This window comes from Equus quagga, chromosome 9, assembly GCF_021613505.1.
Source record: "Equus quagga isolate Etosha38 chromosome 9, UCLA_HA_Equagga_1.0, whole genome shotgun sequence".
NCBI classification, from domain to species: domain Eukaryota; kingdom Metazoa; phylum Chordata; class Mammalia; order Perissodactyla; family Equidae; genus Equus; species Equus quagga.
This window is the reverse complement of record NC_060275.1, coordinates 66,589,818-66,607,555: the sequence shown is the minus strand read 5'-3', so window position 1 is coordinate 66,607,555 and position 17,738 is coordinate 66,589,818. Positions and strand designations below refer to the sequence as shown.

Below are 17,738 nucleotides of genomic sequence, written 5' to 3'. Positions count from 1 at the left end.
CCACAGCCCAGCCAATGAGAACCCCCACAGCCCAGCCAATGAGAAACCCCACAGCCCAGCCAATGAGAAACCCCACAGCCCAGCCAATGAGAAACGCCACAGCCCAGCCAGTGAGAAACGCCACAGCCCAGCCGGTGAGAAGCCGTTGCAGCCCTGAACTCCCACTTTCCCCCAATGGACTTTCCTTTAGAACAGCCGCCCCCCATCCCCCTCTGTCTCTATAAAAGCAGCTCCCCTCCTTTGTTTTCTGGATTTGCCTATGCTTTGCCATAGCCTGCAGATCGTGTGTTGCATTTCTTTTGAGGATTCCTGAATAAACTCATTTTGAGATAAAATAATAGGCAAATTTACTTTTAAGTTGACGCAGCTCTGGCAGATTGATTTTGAGTTAAAGCTATTTGAAAAACAGCAAGATGCCAAATTGTGCTCTGACCTTCGTTTTTCTTCCTGAAAGTGGGAGATAAAATTCACATGGGAAAGACGCCCTCGGTGTACCAGGAGAAAGAAACACTCTTACCACCAGAGACATGCTCAAGCCCGAGAGAAATCTGTATAAACAGACCTTGTTAAAACAACTCTTCCTTTAATCTCTCCATATATTTTGGTTACTTTTCCACACTTACCACTCTCTGTTCAGCCTAGTAAATCAGCACTTAGGCCTAATCACTAATTTGGGTCTTCATTTTTCGTGTAAGAGCCGTCCTGTACGTGTAAATAGCATTTGTGTGCTTTTCTCCTGTCAACCTGTCTGGTGTTGATCTTGTCTGGAGACCGTAGGAAGACGGAGGAAACCTTCACCTCCCCTCCAGTTTCTGGTCTGAGGATGGCAGAGCCTTGGCTGAGACGCTGTTGGCTCCGGGGTCTGCAGCTGAGAGATCTTGGGACCTGAGTAATCCGGCAGAAGGTAAGAGTTCCTAGCTCGTCCGTCTCCGGGATGTCTGTCTGTAGTGCCCAGTCGAGAGAGGGTGGTAAAAACTTCTCCTTGTCCTTTTCTTTCCGGGTTCAGATTGGCAAGAGAAAAGCATTTGTAAGGATTAGTTCTCTGGATTGTGGCTCCTGTTCAGTTGGTTTTAGGGCCCCCTTGTTGATCCTTCCCTCCCAGGGGCTGCTACTGCTTTCCTGTGTCTCCTTCTGTGTGCTGAGAGCGAGGCTGGGCCTTCTGCCCACAGGGTGGTGGGCCTCCATGTGCAGGTGACCAACTGTTCAGGTTAGGAGCCCCAAGGATATGTAGACTGCCAGACGGAAATGTGGGTTGCACCCTATTTATGGCTAGGGTCCTGCCGACCGCTGTTGCCAGCTCTCAGGGGAATTGTCTAAGTCTTTCTTTCTTTTGACTCTTGTTGAGAGTGGCTCTGGGTCTTGGGAGGGCTGCATCTTTTCACTGTCTTTGAGGACACATCTTGCGTCCATGGTTAAGTCATAAAAGGCTGATTAGTTTTGTTTTCTTTTGTCTTTTTTTTTAAAATATTTTTATTTATTTCCTTTTTCTCCCCAAAGCCCCCCGGTGCATAGTTGTATATTCTTAGTTCTGGATCCTTCTAGCTGTGGCATGTTGGACCCTGCGTCAGCATGGCCTGACCAGCAGTGCCATGTCCGCGCCCAGGATTCGAACCAGCAAAACCCTGGGCCTCAGAAGCAAAGCACGCGAACTTAACCGCTCGGCCACAGGGCCAGCCCCTCTTTTTTTCTTAACTAACGGATTTTGTATTTCCATACCTGTATCATGGCTAAAATTTAAAAATAAAAGCCATAAGATCTCTGTTGGCATCTGTCTCTTATGTTTTTGTCTGTCTATATATGTATGTTATATGTATGTAATATTTTTCTACCTCCAAGAAGTATTACTAAAAACTAGCTTGTGAAAGAACTCTTTTTAATTGGCTTTTTAAAAAAAGTGTTTACATAAATTAAGATCAGTCAAACAAACTTGTTATCTTGTTATCTCTACTAAATGTTTAAGCTTATAAAACTATGCATTCAACCTAAGAACCAAACAGACGATGAAAGTGAATTGCTTGATGTATATCAAGCATGACAGTAAAGAAAAAGCAAAAAAAGGGAGCGCGTCATACGTTGACTTTTTTCGGTTCTGTGCTTCTGTGATTTTTGATACTGGCCTGATTTGTCAACGAGAAAAATAACTTAAGATGATGCTATTTAATGACTCGTGAAATTTTCATGAGTAATCTCAGCGTGATTGTTAAAAAAAAGTAAGTTAAGTAAACTTAAGTGGGATAAAAATGTATGAGTAAACTTTTCAAAACTGATTATATTTTATAATATGTCTGCTTAAAAATAGTTTTAAATGCTTTTTGGATGCTGGGAGCCTTAAAGTTATACTAAGTTAAGTTAAATGATGGCTAGTCATTGGACATCTAGGTCATTCACAAATAAGATAAAATACTAAAATAGGAATTATTAAACATAAGTTTAAGTTTATTTCCTTGGCTTCTTAAGTTTTACAGAGAGACTAAAGATATTTGGGTTAGTTAGTAAACATATCCTTTGCCACATTAAAAAACTGTACTGTAAGGAAGTGTGTGCTTCTAGAAAGCGGGAAATAGTGTCTTCCTAAACGCGAGACTCTCCTGCAGAAGCTTGGGGTGTACTTGGCATAAATGTTAGTATGTCTACAGTTTGCAATTGCTTGCTTCCTAGTTTTCACTGGAAATTAGGGTTATGAAATTATAATCAACATAAGTAAGTTAAACTATTATGAATAATAAGGGTACGGAAAAAACTCTATGCGAAGTATGCAAGGAAAATAAGATGTGTTTTTGGTAGGAAGAATATGAGATATGAAGAATGCATTCTTGTGAAGGGAAAAGGAGAGTAATTTTGTCCTAGTTTAAGGGTATTTAAAGATTGTTTCAAAATAAGAAAAACAAGACAACAACCTAAGTGGGTAGAGAAAGTTGGAGAGGGAGGAGAGAGAGAAAGTCTTATCTTATGTGGTCAAACTGACAAAACTTAAATGGATTTATTATAAGAGTTTGAAAAATGAGCTTTAATATCCATAATGTGCTTGTGCAAAACTAGAATTTGATTTTCTTTCTCTGATAAAAGGACAAAATTTTCTTGAATTATTGTAAAAGTTTTCTTTACCTACTAAATAATTCACATGGAAAACAAAAGACTCTGTGTTTTATCAAAATGCTGTCTCTATCAGGTTTTTAAACAGGAAAACTGAGTCTTCTCAATATTAAAAGAGCTAAGGGTTTTTTTTTTCCCCCAACTATGTAATTTACTGCATTTGCCTTTAAAATCCTTGATTGTCCCTTTGTGAAATAGGTAATAAGTATGGTTTCATAGTAATCTGTGATCCTATTTACTCAAGAGTTCAAACCATTGACATTTTTTGACAAACTTCCCCAAATCAAATTCTGCGTTTCCCCTGCCCTCCGGTGCCTCCTCTCCACCTGCGGCGGACGCTCAGAATCGGAGCCGGGGACGCTGCCTCAGGCGCATCTGCCTGTCACTCAGAGCCACCCTGCTTCCGCTGTGAGTGAGGCTGTCAAGTTTCCTGTCAGGGGGAGTGACGGGCAGGGTTCTGGGAGGGCCCGAGATGGCCACTCAGGGACACACGGCCTGGAGCGAGGGGGCGCCTGTGAATGTGACAGACGGCGACCATGATGTTACATCATGCTTCAGGAGGGATCTTGTAGCCATGATGACCCGCATGACTTCATCAAAAGGGAGACTGGTCAATGCTCGCAGTGTCTCTGCCACAGTGTCTCCGTCAGTTTCCTCAAGGTGCATTGGCTGCTGTCAGGCAACAATGGTACCGTGTTCTCAGTCGTAATTCCAGTCATTCGGTAAAATGGTAACTGGACCAGGATCCCACCATGTTGCGTTTAGTCATCAGCTCGCCTTGGTCTCCTCTGGTCCCTGACACTTGCTGGGTTTTGCCTTGACCTTGACAGGCTGAACAGCACTGGTCAGGTATTTTGAGGCTGTCCCTCTGTTGGGGACCGGGACGCTTTCTCACGGTGCAGCTGGGGTTCTGGGTCTCCGAGAGGAAGGCCGCAGGCGTGGAGGGTCCTCTGGGCATCCTGGCAGGGGCGGGTGGTGTGCACGTGACTTCCAGTGGTTTTGCGCACCTGGGTCACGTGGTTCCCATGATGTGCCAGGTGTCTCTGCTCCACTGTCAAGTGACAATTTCACTTTCTTTCCTTCTCTTTGGAATCAAGTTACAAAATCCAGTCCACCCTCAAGGTGGGGTGGGATTAAGCTCTGCCTCCTGGGAGAGAGACCATCTGTGCGTGCATTGCACCAACCAGTTTCAAGAAACGAAGTTTGACTTTTGGGAGCCGAGGCTTAGGAAGTCCTCACAGGAAAACCAGCCTGCGCCTGGCTCGCAGGGTCAGTCTGACAGGTCCGTCCTGGCCGACCAAGATCCTGTGATCCTTTGGGGACATCAAGAAGAGAGGAATTTACCAAAAGGCATAGAATCTGCAGGTGCAGCCCGGTAGGATTCCTCCCGGTGGGGTTAGCAAATGCTAGAGGCTTTCAAAAGTCCAACCTGAGATTCCTCACGGAAATTTCCAGCAAAGCAAACTGAGCACCTGCAGCACTGTGTAAATAATTAGGGCAAATCCAGTGAGACCTGCCAAGGAGGGTCTTTCTTTGAGAAGATTTTTGACAAAAGGGGTAACTCGAGTATGCAAGCCATAAGAAAGGAGGAAGTCCTGCTGTCTGTGACAACGCGGAGGAAGCTGAAGGGCATTGTGCTCAGTGAAACAGACCAGATAAAGACAAACACTGGCCGCTCTCACTCGTGTGTGGAGTCTAAAATAGGCCAACTCATAAAAGCGGAAGACCGTGCTTGCCTGGAACTGAGATGGGGGGAGGCCCAGCTCAAAGGGCGCAGACTGGCGCCTCACGAGGAGTCCGCTCTGAGGCTCTCCGCATGGCATGGTGACTCGCGTGAGCTGTGCTTATGGTAAAGGCTAAGCGAGTGGCTTCTCAGCACACACAGGTGAGCACGTGAGGGGATGGAGGTGTTAACTCGCTGAACTGTGGTCCTCAGGTCACGTGTGCCTGTCTCAAGTCATCACATTGTGCACTTTCAATATAGTCAGTCCGTCAGTTATACCTTGGTGAAGCTGGCAGGCCCCCAACGTCTTTCTTTTGTCTTTAGCTGAAGATGGAGTTTAAGGCGGTGACTTAGGCCATTTTGGGGAGTTTTACTCAGTTTTCCTGGGTCTCTCACACAGACAGAGGAGGGCACATGTTGTTAAACTCTGGTTTTCTCTTATTGATCTGGCTTGTATTACATGGGTGTCGGTGCAAATAATCCATAAGCAATCTATAGATCAAAAGTGGGGCGAGCTTATTCTGAGCCAGGTCTAAGGACTGTTGCCCGGGGCCTGCTTCCTGAAGGCGGGGAGGGCACCACAGACGTGGGGGTGCACAGTGGTTATATACTGTCTTGGAAGAGAGCATACATCACATATGACAAGAACGTCCCTTTTACTGCTGTCACGAGATGCTGAGCTGGCACAGCAGGTCGGAGGTCAGCAGGTCAGGGGTCACGAGGCAAGCACAGCAGGTCAGTAATTAATCCTTAGTTCCCAAGAAGAGATGCTATCCTTAAAGAAATGCCGATGTGGGGGAAGTTACATCCCTATCTTTAGGGGCGTCATTCTTGGCTTTGGGACCCTGTGAATGTTAAAGCAGGTGCACAGTGCACGCGCAGCCGGCCACGTCAGGCCTTTGGAAAACAAAGTCAGGCCAAATCAGGTTTACACCAAATGGCTTCCTCACGTTCTCCAATATCTCCTATTGCTTATCGTTTATTTATCACGGGGTCTCAGCCACAGAACCTAGAAGGGTGGAGGGAAAGTGACTTTTCCTCCCCTGCAGCTGTGATCAGCAACTCTGTGACCGCGAGCGTCTGGGCCGAGGTCGGTCGGAGTTGAGATGCGCTGTGGATGTGAACCACACACCGGCTAAGACTTTGCATCAAAAAGAACAGAAATGATCGCACTGAGATTTCTCATATCAATTACATGTTGAAATGATAATGTATCAGATACATATCAGGTTACATAAAATCTATTATTAAACTTAAAAAAAAAAAAAGCCAGGGGTAAAAAAAGGAACCACTCCTCTGCCTCTCGTGAAAAAGTCAGTTTTGCCTGTCTTTGCACCATCGTTTCAATATTCCTGATCTATAAATCTGCCTGTTCTCGGGTCCTCCTCAGAACAGCTGACCAGTTTCCCTCACTAATCACGAATTAAACAATCTTTAACTCGCGTTTGTTTTACATCAGCGTGAGAACCATGATTTTTCCTTTCTGTGAAAGTTATCCTACAACACGCCCTGTTGTTCTCAGATGCCTTAGCCCGGCCTCCCAGCTCCAGTTTGTGCTGCTGGCCAGCCCTTTGCACTCTGTTGCCCTCTCCTGGAACATGATGATTTTTCCCAGTGAACACATTCTTCAAAACTCCCCAGACAAAGCCTCTGCCGCATTCTCTGGCCTTGCCTGCCCCCAGTTCACATCCTCTGGCTCAACCCATATCACCCAGTGTCAGGTCAGCAAAAGGGGGTGGCAAGGCAGGGGATGTCTGTTGAATTAATGAATATATTTTATGCCTAATGAACTCCAAGTCACCCTTCAAAACCCCAGCCCCAATGCCCCTCTTCCCTATGCAGAGCCTTCACTCCCACTCTGGGCTCCTCCAGCCCTGGTCTCTCCCTCGGCCCATCCCCAGTACCATAGGACTCGAGATGTCTGTCTGGCTCTGCATCCCTGAACGGGGGCCTCCTCAGGGGTCCTAGCATTTGCACAGGTGCAGAAGAGGGAAATTTGCTGACGTATCAAATGAATCAAGACATCCAGAAGTGTTTATTAAACTAGTTTCAATGTAGCACCGTTCCCAGTGGGGCAAGACTCTTGATCTTGGGGCAGAATTTGAGTCTGGACTTCATGGAATGTGTCGAAGTTATCCGGATGCCGAGCAGTAGTTGCTGAGAGTCAGGGATCAGAAAGGCGAGGGTAGGGGGTCTGGCTCTTCCCCCTCCGCTCCCTCCTGGGGCAAGGCCATCACTTGAAGCAGACTTCCCTGTGGGAGCTGGCCATGAGCTGGCAGACGTCTGGCTTCTCGCCCTGGAGGAGATGGCAGTGAGCTGGGGCCCCAGAAGGAGACGTTCCCTGCCCCAGCCCAGCCCCTCTGTTCCGTCCCGCTGCTCACCTGGTACAACTGGCAGACGAGGTACAGGAGCTGGCTCTGATCCTTCAAGGGTTTCTGCGCAAAGCGAGACGGGAGGTCACACAGTCCCACCTGCCCCTCGCACATGTGCCCAGCCCAGAAGGGGCTGCAGAGAGCCCCCAGTCTGGCCCCTGCCTCCCACCTCCCTGACAGACAGGTGGGCTGTCCATCAGCTGGTCCCTGCCCGGGGCGAGCCAGGGCCGTGGGAGTGCTTACCCCGTTGACGACGACCCAGGGCACATACTCATGAGGCGGCTGCAGAGCGTCCGTGAGCTGCGCATTGATGTGTAAGAGCTGCGCGCCACGGTCCCCTGTTGCACACTCCATGATGGCACCCGGGGACACCTTCGGGGCATAGAGCTGCAGGCACTAGAGGAGGGGGGTGGTGAGCTGGCTGTTGCCTCAGCTTCCTCCCTGTTATCTTCCCAACGGTCCCCCCACTGACTCCCACGTCAAGCTTCTGTTTCCTCAGCGGCAACAGGGGACATTTGGGTCCATGGCAATGCAACGATGCTGGCACACAGCGGTGCTTAACTCAATGCACGCCTGAGCAGAGGCCCCGGAAGCGCGGCCCAGGCAGCTCCTCCTCTGTAAGACCACACCCGCAGCCCCTGACCCACACAGTGGCTCACTTTCCTCAGCCCCTCTGCACACGCTGTTCCCTCCGCCAGACAAACCCTTCCTCCTTCTCCCCAGCATCTCCTGAATGTCTCCTCCTCTGCACGCCTCCAGCACCTCTATGACTCTGCGGGTTGGGGGCGGCTCAGGGTGGCTCAGGTCTCTTGGGTGGCCCAGATGTTTGACAAATGAAGAAACGATCGGGGCAGATGAATCAGGCCTTCGGAGTTCCTTTTCATAATCCTCCAGGGAAGTAGGCAGGCCAGTCCTGTCATCCCCACACCCCAGAGGAGGCGCATTATCTGTGTCCCTGCACATTCCTGTTTGTCCAAGCCCAGCTCAGGGGTGCCTCACCCAGGAAGCCCTCTCTGATCCGCCCACGCCCCCATGAGATCCCAATTTGGAGCTACACAGAGCATGGCAGTCAGGCCAGAACTTGAACCTGGGTTTGTCTGGGTGCCGGGAAGGCCAGGGTCCTGCAACCCAGGGCTCATGAGGTGTATTGCTCACCGGCGCCAGGTTTTTCTCCATGTCATCCATTTCCTCCACGCAGACAATGGTCAGGAAGGCCGAGTTCTTGTCCAGCAGGTCCCACAGGCAGGCCTGGGGGCAGGGGTCAGGGGTGGGGAGGCAAGGACGTGAGGGGGGCTCACAGCACCCCAAGACCATTCTGGGGAAAACCATAGGCGTCCACTAACGAAGCAGTGAATGAAGCGTGGCTGAATGGAGGCAGAGGCGCAGGACGGAGCCGGCTCCAGTGCCCTCTGAGCCTTCCTCTCGGGCGTCTCCTGCTCTGGGGCCCCTCAGGAGTGGGGGGCCACTCACCTCCACCTTATTAAGCTTGCACTCCTCCTCGCCGTGCTGGCACGTGAACTCCCACTTGCCACTGACGTTTCGTTCCTGCAAGGCAGCGGGGTGAGTGCTGGCTGGCCCGCCTCATGCCTCCTCCCCTGGCCCTGGGTCTTGGTTTCCTCCATGCCCACGCACCTGGGCATTTCCATAGGGCACCAGTGTGACATTGAGAATCTCCAGGACCATCAGCCATGTCGGGAAGAGCTCTCGGACCAGGAAGGACCGGCAGCCGGGGCACAGCGCCTCATAGTAGAGGCTCACGTTGACGGGCGGGGGGTCCGACTTCCTGAGCAGCGTCTGCAGGCACAGGTCACCAGCCTGCACAGCAGGAAGGGTGTGAAGGAAGTCAGCCCTGCCCGGGGCTCTTGTGAAAAGGGAGCTGCAAACAGGTGCTCCATCTCGAATTCCTTCCAGACCTTGCTAGGTGGAATCCAGACCCTAAGGCTTTACTGTGCCCCTAAATCTTCCTAAATCTCAGTTTGTTTGCAAAATGGACGTGACAAAGATTTGCAAACAGTAGGCACTTAATGTATGCACAGCTCTTACTTTCCTCCAGGTAAGGTGAAATGCCTCGCCTGGGGGGACTGCATGCAGTAAGGACTCAAGGCATGTACATTCCTGGGCGTTGCCCTCAATCCTGCCTTCTCAGGAGTGCATACCACAGGAGACTAATGCATGCTCAATGGTGGCCACTTCATCCCCAGAGCCTTGGCCCTGAGCTGAGCAAAGCCCTATATCCGCGCTGCCGCCTTGTTTATTCTTCCTCTCCACGGGCCCAAGCCTACTGCAGAGGCGGCGCCTAATACGTGCTGACTTCCTGCTCCAGCTGCGGCGGGGTGGGCGGCCGGGGGCTGTAGGGCCTGAGCGAGTCTCTCGGCCTCCGGGCATCCGCGCGATCCGCACCAGACACCCGCGAGCCTTGCCCCGGCCGGGACGCACCTAGCAGGCGGCGCCTAACGAACGCCGGGGCCCGGCAGGCTGATCTGGGCTCCCCCGGGCCCGCAAGAGGAGCCCCCATTCCCGCCCCAGAGGTACACAGTAGGTGCTCAATGCACCCCCGGGCAGGACGGGCTGGGGTGGGGAGAGCAGCTGAGCGTCTCAGACGCGAGATGGGGAAGCGAAACAACTCAGAGTGTGGCCACAGGGCTGCGCGCGGGACACGGGGTTTCGGCACCGGCCGGGGCGGCGTCCCCTGCGGAGCCCGGTCTGGCCCGGCTAAGCCTGGGGAGGGGGCGCCGCCTGCCCCCGGTCCCCGCCGGCCCGCCCGCCGCGTCGCCGTCCCTACCTTGCAGGCGGCCGCCCCCTCGGGGAGCGTTTCCAGTGGGGACGCCCGGGCCGCCGCGGGGACTTCCAGCAGCAGCAGCAGCAGCAGCGGCAGGAACGGCAGGAGTGGCGACCAGGCCATCACGGCGGGGACAAGTGTTCAGCGGCGAGAGCAGCAGCCCGGGAAGGAGCCGCCTTTAACCGGGCGGTGGCCCAGCCCCCAGGCCGGACCCGCCCCCGTCCACGCCCCTCGGGCCCGGGCTGGCATCTCTAGGTGTCTCTACTCTCTCCGGTCGCCCTTCCCACCCCGACCACCACGGTGCCACGCCAGGTGCTGGGCCCCAATCATGAGGCGCCCCATCCTCCGCGCAGACAGCCTCGGCCGGGCACGTGAGGCTGGGGGAGAGCACCTTGAGCCAAGGTGGGGTGGCGGCTTGACACAGAGAGACACGGAGCCTGGAGCGACAGGAGGGTCTCCAGGCGCCCACGGACGCCTCTGTCGGCGGGCAGGGTGATCCAGCCCGGTCCCTAGCCCGGGGACCCCGTATCCCCACCCTGCGCTCCAATGGGGGGCCATCCCCTACCTGGGAGCAGGACAGGGGCTGGGCAGCCTGGCCCCCTCCCCCTAGCCTGGTCCAGGGCCCCCTCACTCTGAACTCACTCGACGTGCCATGGCCTCCTCCCCACCTCAGGCCCCCAGCCGCGACGCTGCAGACCCACGAGGGCTGCCGGGCTGACTCAGGCTTGGCCACAGCTGGGCCAGAAAGCAGAAGCCAGTGCAGGGAGGGGCGCCTCACTTCTCAGGGCTCCCCCACCCTGGCTTCAGGGGCAAGGAGAGCTGGCCTTCCTTGTTCCCACTGTCCAGACCTTTGGGGGGGCATCCCGGCCCTCCGTGAGCTCCATCGGGGGAGAGAAGCCGCAGGTGGAGCAGTAATGTCCTGAAGCCATATTATGTACCCGGAGGAGGGTGGCCAGGTAGGAACCAAACCCTGGGGGAGTCAGCCAGACCCTGGCTGGCCCAGCACCGTGGGGGCCCCCTGAGGGATGGAGCCTCAGTTTCCCCTTCTGGAAGATAGGAAGAGTCAGGTTTGGGGAATAAAGCCACTATGGAGGGCTCAGAGGCAGGAGAGCTGCCCAGGCTGGGGGTCGGGGGCACAGGTGGGCCTGGGAGCCTGGGAGGGTGTTGACAGGGCCAGCAGCGCAGGCCCCGGCAGAGGAGAGTCCCCATGAAGGCTAGGGGAATAACCCGCCGCCATGTTTGCAGGGCCTCAGATGCCACGTGCTGCAGGATGATCCCACAGGAGGAAACGCCCAGACCTGCGCTGGAACGCAGTGAGTCCGCAGCTCCGCAGCCACGTCCCCTCCAGTGCTGCGTGTCCACGTTGACGGCAGCAGGTTCGGGAGCCGGGGTTTCCCTAAGTCCCCTTGGCAGGACGATTCCCTCATCTTGTCCCTTTGGACCCTTTGCAAAACCCATTTCCTTCATGAAGCCCCCGTAAGACCAAGCAGCATAACTTTGGGGAGTGTGTGTGCTTGCCCTGTGATGGGCAGGTCGGAAGAAACACCAATAAATATAATTGCTACAATTTCTCTGGTGGTTTCTCAGCACCAGCCCTGTTGGACATGTTCCTAAGAGTAACCTCACCCAGTTGGTCATGGAACCCTCAAGGACATCCAGTTGGGTGACTGAGCCCACTTGGTAAGAGGAAACTGAGCATCAGAGAGGCGAGGCGACTTTCTCTAGGAAACACAGCTGGCGGTTGGTAGACTTGTAGACTGTTATCTTCTGCCACCAGTCTCAGCCCAGCTGGGGCTCTGCGACCAAGGTGTCCTTCATCCTGTGACCACCCACGCAATGAGTGAAGACCACAGGGGAGGCACATCTGGGCTGTGGTTATTTATGGGGTGCCCCCTGACTGGGCACCCAGTGGGGACCATGCTTAGGAAGTCCTGGGGGCTCTGAGGCCAAGGGAGGCAGCTCCCGTCCCCCTGAGAGTCCAGCAGGAGAAATGGGTCAGAGTGCCGCTTTGCTTGGTCATTCACCCGGGCTGCCCCAGGCATGCTGGGCCCTGACAGGTGCTGCAGGGGGAGGGGAGGACAGAAGGCTCCCAGCCCTGGGGGAGGGCCAAAGGACAGGGACCTTCGTGGGGGGAGGTGAGGGGGAATCCAGGTCAAAGATTCCCTGAGGACCCAGCTAAGGTCCCCTGGGACCTAGTGGTCTGAGTGTCAGGGGCAGGTGTGGAGAGAGAGTGTCAGCAGGGAGGCACTGGCGCTGAGGACATCAAGGACACGGGAGACCCCTCTAGGTGGCATGGGAGGGGTTGTGACTACTGACCCCACATGGCAATGAGAAAGCTGCATATCAGAGGGGAGGTGACTTTCCCCAGGGCACCGCTGTGGCCCAGTGCTGGGACTCAAACCTGGGGAGGCCAGCCTGGAGGCAGTGAGGAGCTGAGCCCGGGCCGGGGGTCTCCTGAGCAGGCCACAGTGTGGGCAGAGCTCAGGGCTGAGCCTCTCGGCTGTGTGACCTGGGGCAGCTCTCAACTGCCCTGGACAGGAGTGGCTAAACTGGGGGGGCTGGCGTCAGCCCTGGTAGGCACAGGGTGTGTTGTCACCCCAGGAGGCCAGGGCCCCGGCACACAGTGGCTGCGGGAAGCCCCGTCGCCGACGAGAGAAGCGCCATCGTGTTCAATGTTTTATATCCATATCAGTATCAACGTCCCATACAAAACCCGCCGGGCGAGCCGGGCAGGTGGGAGGGTCCGCGGGTGGTGTAGAAAACCAGGGCTCTCATCCCAAAAGAGGAGAGGAAAGGGGGCTTTACAGTCAAGGAGAAATAAAATCAGAACCCAGCATGATCGGAGGCCCCGACTGGGCGCGCAGCAGGGGTGCGGGCGCGGGGAGGCAGCCCCTACAGCGCCGGTGGCAGCGCCCCGCAGGCCGCGGGCCCCATGGGGCCGGCTCCCAGTCTTATTTTTAATTATCTTTTTTTTTCGGGGGTATTTCTCGGCAGCAGCCCCATTGTGGGGGTAACCCAGTGGCAGGTTTCACTTCAGGGTTTGGAGGGGAAGTTGGGGGCTGTGGGGCGGGTCCCGCCCAGCCCCAAATGTCACAGCCGAGGTTCTTGGAAGTGGCCAAGCGAAGTTCCTTCCTGCCCTGACCCCACGTCTATGGCTTAAAAATCGGGGTGCCCAGGCTGGGGCCGCGCAGCCCAGGGGCTTCTGTAAACATGGCAGGTGCAGCCAGGTGGGGCTTCGGGGACCCCGGGGGCCCCGGCTCGGAGTGGCCAGAGCCGTGGGCAGGGCAGTGTCCGTGGGGGAGGGCAGTCCGAGGTCGGGGAGGCAGGAACCCCAACACAGAGGCTTAGGAGAGAGAGCAAGAAAGACAGAGAGACAGGAAGGAGGACGGAGAGTTGGGGACGGAAGAGACCGAGAGAGGGGGACACAGGCAGCCGGGACGAGGGCGCGGAGGGCGGGCGGCGGCTCAACGCGCGGGCGCGGGCGCGCGCACCGGGTGGGCAAGCGTGACGGCGAGCGCGTCGTTGTGCTGCAGCAGCGACGTGTGCTGGTAGTGCAGCACCAGCTCCCGCAGCGAGCCGTACAGGTTGTAGGGCTCCGCGAAGCCGAAGCCCGTGGCCGTGCGGTAGATGACGCAGTGCTTGGTGTCGCCGTCCACCCTGCGGGGCGGGCCGGGGCCAGTTAGCGGGCCGCGGGGCTCTCCCCCAAGAATTGCACTTCCCCATTTCCTGAATTCCGACCTGGTCCAGACCTGCCGCCTCCTGCCCGGACACTGTCCCAGCTCCCTCCGCGGCCCCAACGGTCCCTTGGCCCTGTGGCAGCCATGGGGGATTTCTATCCAAGCCAGGCAGAGTAGGTCTCCGGGAATGCGCCATCCCTCACCCCTCCAGTGCACCGCGCCCCCAGGAACTCACACCACCGAGCAGGCATAGCAGCCCCGCTGGCTGCTCTCGCGGATGAGGAAGGTGCCATCCCGCTTGCCACTCAGCATTTCTTCGGCCTGCGTGCGGTTGATCTTGCCCACATACCACGTGCGCTCCTCATGGTGGGGGAGGTCCTCCTCATCCTCCATCAGCGCATATTGGCTGTAGGGGAGGCAGGGAGGGGCCTTGGTCACGGATGCGCCAGCCTCCGAGGCGCCCCCTGCCGCCTGGACCACGCTGCTCCCCTGGTGAACTCCTACTCATTCTGCAAAGCCCACCAAAAACGACCTCTCCTCTGGGAAACCCTCCCTGGGTCCCTCCAGGTGGTCACTCACTCCTCAGTCTCGTTTTTGATCCCCAACCACTCGTTGATTTTCTTCTGCCGGGCGCCTTTCTGGGTAAGCCACCTGCCGGAGAGGAAAGGCGGCTTGAGCGCTGCGCCAGTAGGGGACGGCAGGCTGCAGCACGGCAGGGCGAGCCCACAGCGGGCAGCCAGCCGGGCGCCAGGCCAGGGCGGGCCTAGGAGCGCAGGTTCTGATGCGATACGCCCGGCTGCCACAAGGGGTCAGGCTCTGCCACACGCCCGGTTCACGGCCAACACTGACGGAGGGCGAACGAGCCCCCTGTAAGCGGAGACCCGAGGACTTGCGGAGGGCAGGAGGGCGCAGAGCTACCGGGCGGCCCCCAGCGCCGGTCCCACAGTCGGGGAGGGGACCCGGCCCCACGGGACTGGGGCCTGACGGAGAGGGGGGAGCTCCAGGGCAGACGAGGGTCTGGGGGGCTGGGCGGGGCCCCCTGGTGGACATGGGGAGAGGGAGACCCCTGCGGAGCCCACCTGAGCAGGAGCCCCGCACCAAGGGCCCGCGGGCGCGCCGCCGGGCACTCACACGAGGTACTGGTCTCGGATCTTGCGCAGCTGCATGAGGTCTGGCTTGAGGCTGTTCATGCGCTTGTCAATCTCCCGGTTGTCTGAGGCCTGTGCACGCAGCTCCTGCTCCAGCTTTGTGCGGCTCTCGTGGATCTCAGCGATGCGAGACTTGAGCCGCTCTGAGTTCAGCAGGATCCTGTGAGAGGTGTGGCTCAGAGGCTTCAGATGGCTGTCAGCCTCCAAACCCTTGCACATGCTGTTTCCCTTACTTCTTTCTGGCAAACTCCTATTCAGCCTTCAAAACCCATTTCAACTGACCCTCCCTCCCCCTGGAACTCAGGCTGCCCCCTCTATTTCTTTTCTTTCCCCACTTATACTGTGCCAGATCAGGGTAGAGTAGGGCAGGGCAGAGGAGCCAGGCTCACCTTTGCATCTCCTTCTCATTGCCCTCACGCCGGAAGCGCTCCAGATATTCCTTGCTGCACTTCTCTTGTGTCTGGCCCTGCTCTTCAAAGATCTTAATCGTCTCATTGAAAGCTTCAATTGCCGTGCGCTTCATCTGCAGTTCCTGGAGAAGGGGGTGAATCTTAGCACCTCCTGGGACTCCTCACTAGTCCCTCATGAGGGGAGAAAGTAGATCCCAACTCTGATATGGACACTTCGCTCAAGCTGGTCACTCCAACAGGCTCATCATTCCTCAAGCTCCTGCTGCACCAAAGGAACTCTTATTCAGCCATCAAAACCCTACTCCCCAAATCCACTCTTGCTTTAGATCCTTGGGGCACCTTACAAACACCTGAGCATGCTAGTACTGTTGAGAATCAATGATGACTCTAGTTGCTACAGTTCATGGGTCTCCTTCTCAGGGCAGACGCTCCACTGAGCACTTTCCATGCATCACCTCACAGAACCTGCCAACAGCCTCCCACCAAGTCAGAACTATTAATGGGGAAAAGAAGCTCAGGGACCTAAGTCATTCCAAGGCCACAATGTTCCTTAACTGATCCCAGACAGGCGTCTTGTTCATTCAGAGCACTGGCTGACCCGTCAGTAAGAGGGGGAGACAGGAACTCTCCGCCCGAGGGAGGACATCCGACCGGAACGAGGTGCACATCAACTTGCAGAAGAGGTTTATCAGCACCATCCTCAGGAGCTACCCGCTCTCCCCCCCCGTCTCCGGCACGCTGCCCTCCCCAGGCCCTCATGCCCCTCAGCCGCGGTCACGCCTCCAGCATGTCATCATCACCCCTTCGCATACTGTCCAGGTTAACGGGGGTGAACAGGGGACTAAGACCCAGGGTTCCGGTTTACAGGTGGGGAAACGGAGGCCCAGAGAGACCCAGAGGCTCAAGTGACACGCCGCCCCGGGAGGCCGTGGGGCCTCCTCATCTGTTCGGCCGGGTCTGTAGCCGCATGCGCTCCTTGCTGTGCTCTGGGGCCGTCCCGGTGCCAGGAGCCTGCCCTGTGCCAGGGCGGCCACGTCTCCCTGGTACCTGGGAGGTGCGCGTGTACTCCTCGTACAGCTGGTCGTACTCGCGGCTCTTGTCCTGGTACTGCTGGTGGTAGACCCTGAGCTGAGCACCCACCGCCTCCACGCTGTCCTCCTTGACGATCTGGTCCTGGGGACACACCAGTGCCATCAGGGCAGTTCCCTGGGGCTCTGAGGCCCGGGCCGGCCAGACGCTGCCCCCCCCCAGCTCCCGCCCCGGCCCCGGACCTGCTGGTACTTGGACACGGGGTAGAGGAGCCGCGTGTCCAGTTTGGCGTTGTATTGGGCCAGCGACTCATGGCGGTAGTGGGTGATGAGGTCCACCACGGAGCCGAAGGTCAGCGGCTCTGAGAAGCCATAGTGCCCATCACGGTGGAAAACTTTAATCAGCTTGTTGTTCCCGCCTTTCCTGGGGGTGGGAAGAGGGGTGTCGGGCTGGAGGAACCCCTAGCCTTGACCCCTAGGCCCAGCTGGACATCACACACATCCTGCCTACTTAGGGGCCCTCCCTCCTGCCTCGCCCCCTCAGCCCTGGAGGGACAAGGCCCACCTGAGGGTCAGCGTGTACTCCCCCTGGATCTTGCTGGAGGCATCTCGGACCAGAAAGGTGCCATCAGGCGTGTCCCGGAGTTTCTCATTCACCTCCTCCCTGTGGGGACACGGACGATTGGGGCCACCCACCTGGAGACCCTGTCCTTCAGGCCCTGCCCACCACGCAGCCTCGTGCCACAGCCCTACCTGGAGATGTCGCCCCAGTACCACTCAGCATCCTGCAGGGAGGGCAGGCTCCCCCCATTGGCCACACCTGTGGGGGCCGGCTTTGCCTTGGGGGGTTTAGGTGGTAGTGCTGGGGGACAGGAAAACAAACGCACATTGAGCACTTACTGTATACTGCGGCCAGCTCCCACTCCAACGGCGTCTGCTGATACCGCCATTCAGGGTCCCCAACAATAAGAAATAACACAAGGGGGGTCACCTGGGGGTGCCACCTCCTGCTCCTCCAGATGCTCCTGAAGCAACTTCTCCACCAGCAGCCCTGGGAAGTCTGGGCCGGGCTCAGTGCTAGGGGAAGAGCAGTGCGTGAGCACTGGGTCAGGTGCTGGCACGCCTAGGGGCAGGGAGCGGTGAAAGCAAGTGCACGGAAGAAGGGGAGATGTCGCAGGCAGGTGCAGGGAACCAAATCTTGTTTACGTATATGCAGTAAACGCTCAACAAAGGCTCATACCACGACCGAATAGGAGTCCAGCACCCGGGATGAGGGGAACAGAAGGGAAAGTGCAGACACCACCCGCGTGCCTCCACTGTGGTCTGGGCCTGCTCAGCCTGCGTCCCAAGCCCTGTTGAGGTCTTCCCAGAGCCCAGCTCCCAGCCCTCATTATCTTTCCTGTCCTCCGCCAGCACAACAGCCCCGGGCCGGGCCGGTCCACATTCCTGCCGGAGCGCCCGCAGCCCTCCTCGGCTCGGCCCCGCCCCGCCCCGCCCCGCCCCGCCCC

At 56.4% G+C, this 17,738-nt stretch overlaps 2 protein-coding genes and 1 long non-coding RNA gene across 3 annotated transcripts in view; 1 reads left to right on the top strand and 2 right to left on the bottom strand.

Moving 5' to 3' along the window:
* The window catches only part of LOC124245153 (uncharacterized), a 3,216-nt gene extending 1,661 nt beyond the window's left edge, over positions 1–1,555 (top strand). The window contains exons 2-3 of the long non-coding RNA XR_006890196.1: positions 696–904; positions 1,498–1,555. This is a non-coding gene — a long non-coding RNA (uncharacterized LOC124245153). The remainder of the gene's footprint in view (positions 1–695; positions 905–1,497) is intronic.
* Positions 1,556–6,828: 5,273 nt separating this feature from the next.
* Positions 6,829–10,246, bottom strand: IFI30 (IFI30 lysosomal thiol reductase). The gene is made up of 7 exons (XM_046670965.1): positions 9,971–10,246; positions 8,821–9,003; positions 8,659–8,733; positions 8,344–8,436; positions 7,432–7,584; positions 7,198–7,251; positions 6,829–7,112 (listed from the first exon to the last, which is right to left on the bottom strand). The coding sequence occupies exons 1-7, from the start codon at positions 10,088–10,090 to the stop codon at positions 7,050–7,052; spliced, it is 741 nt and encodes a 246-aa protein (XP_046526921.1). The 5' UTR covers positions 10,091–10,246; the 3' UTR covers positions 6,829–7,049.
* A 2,384-nt stretch (positions 10,247–12,630) lies between these two features.
* Positions 12,631–17,738, bottom strand: part of PIK3R2 (phosphoinositide-3-kinase regulatory subunit 2) — a 10,042-nt gene continuing 4,934 nt past the window's right edge. The window contains exons 6-16 of the mRNA XM_046671202.1: positions 17,471–17,707; positions 17,222–17,307; positions 16,984–17,092; positions 16,796–16,894; positions 16,474–16,654; positions 16,250–16,375; positions 15,182–15,324; positions 14,776–14,952; positions 14,224–14,295; positions 13,880–14,050; positions 12,631–13,624 (exon numbers count right to left, since the gene is read on the bottom strand). Of these exons, the coding sequence (XP_046527158.1) occupies positions 13,432–13,624; positions 13,880–14,050; positions 14,224–14,295; positions 14,776–14,952; positions 15,182–15,324; positions 16,250–16,375; positions 16,474–16,654; positions 16,796–16,894; positions 16,984–17,092; positions 17,222–17,307; positions 17,471–17,707 (1,594 nt within the window). The 3' untranslated portion in view covers positions 12,631–13,431. The remainder of the gene's footprint in view (positions 13,625–13,879; positions 14,051–14,223; positions 14,296–14,775; positions 14,953–15,181; positions 15,325–16,249; positions 16,376–16,473; positions 16,655–16,795; positions 16,895–16,983; positions 17,093–17,221; positions 17,308–17,470; positions 17,708–17,738) is intronic.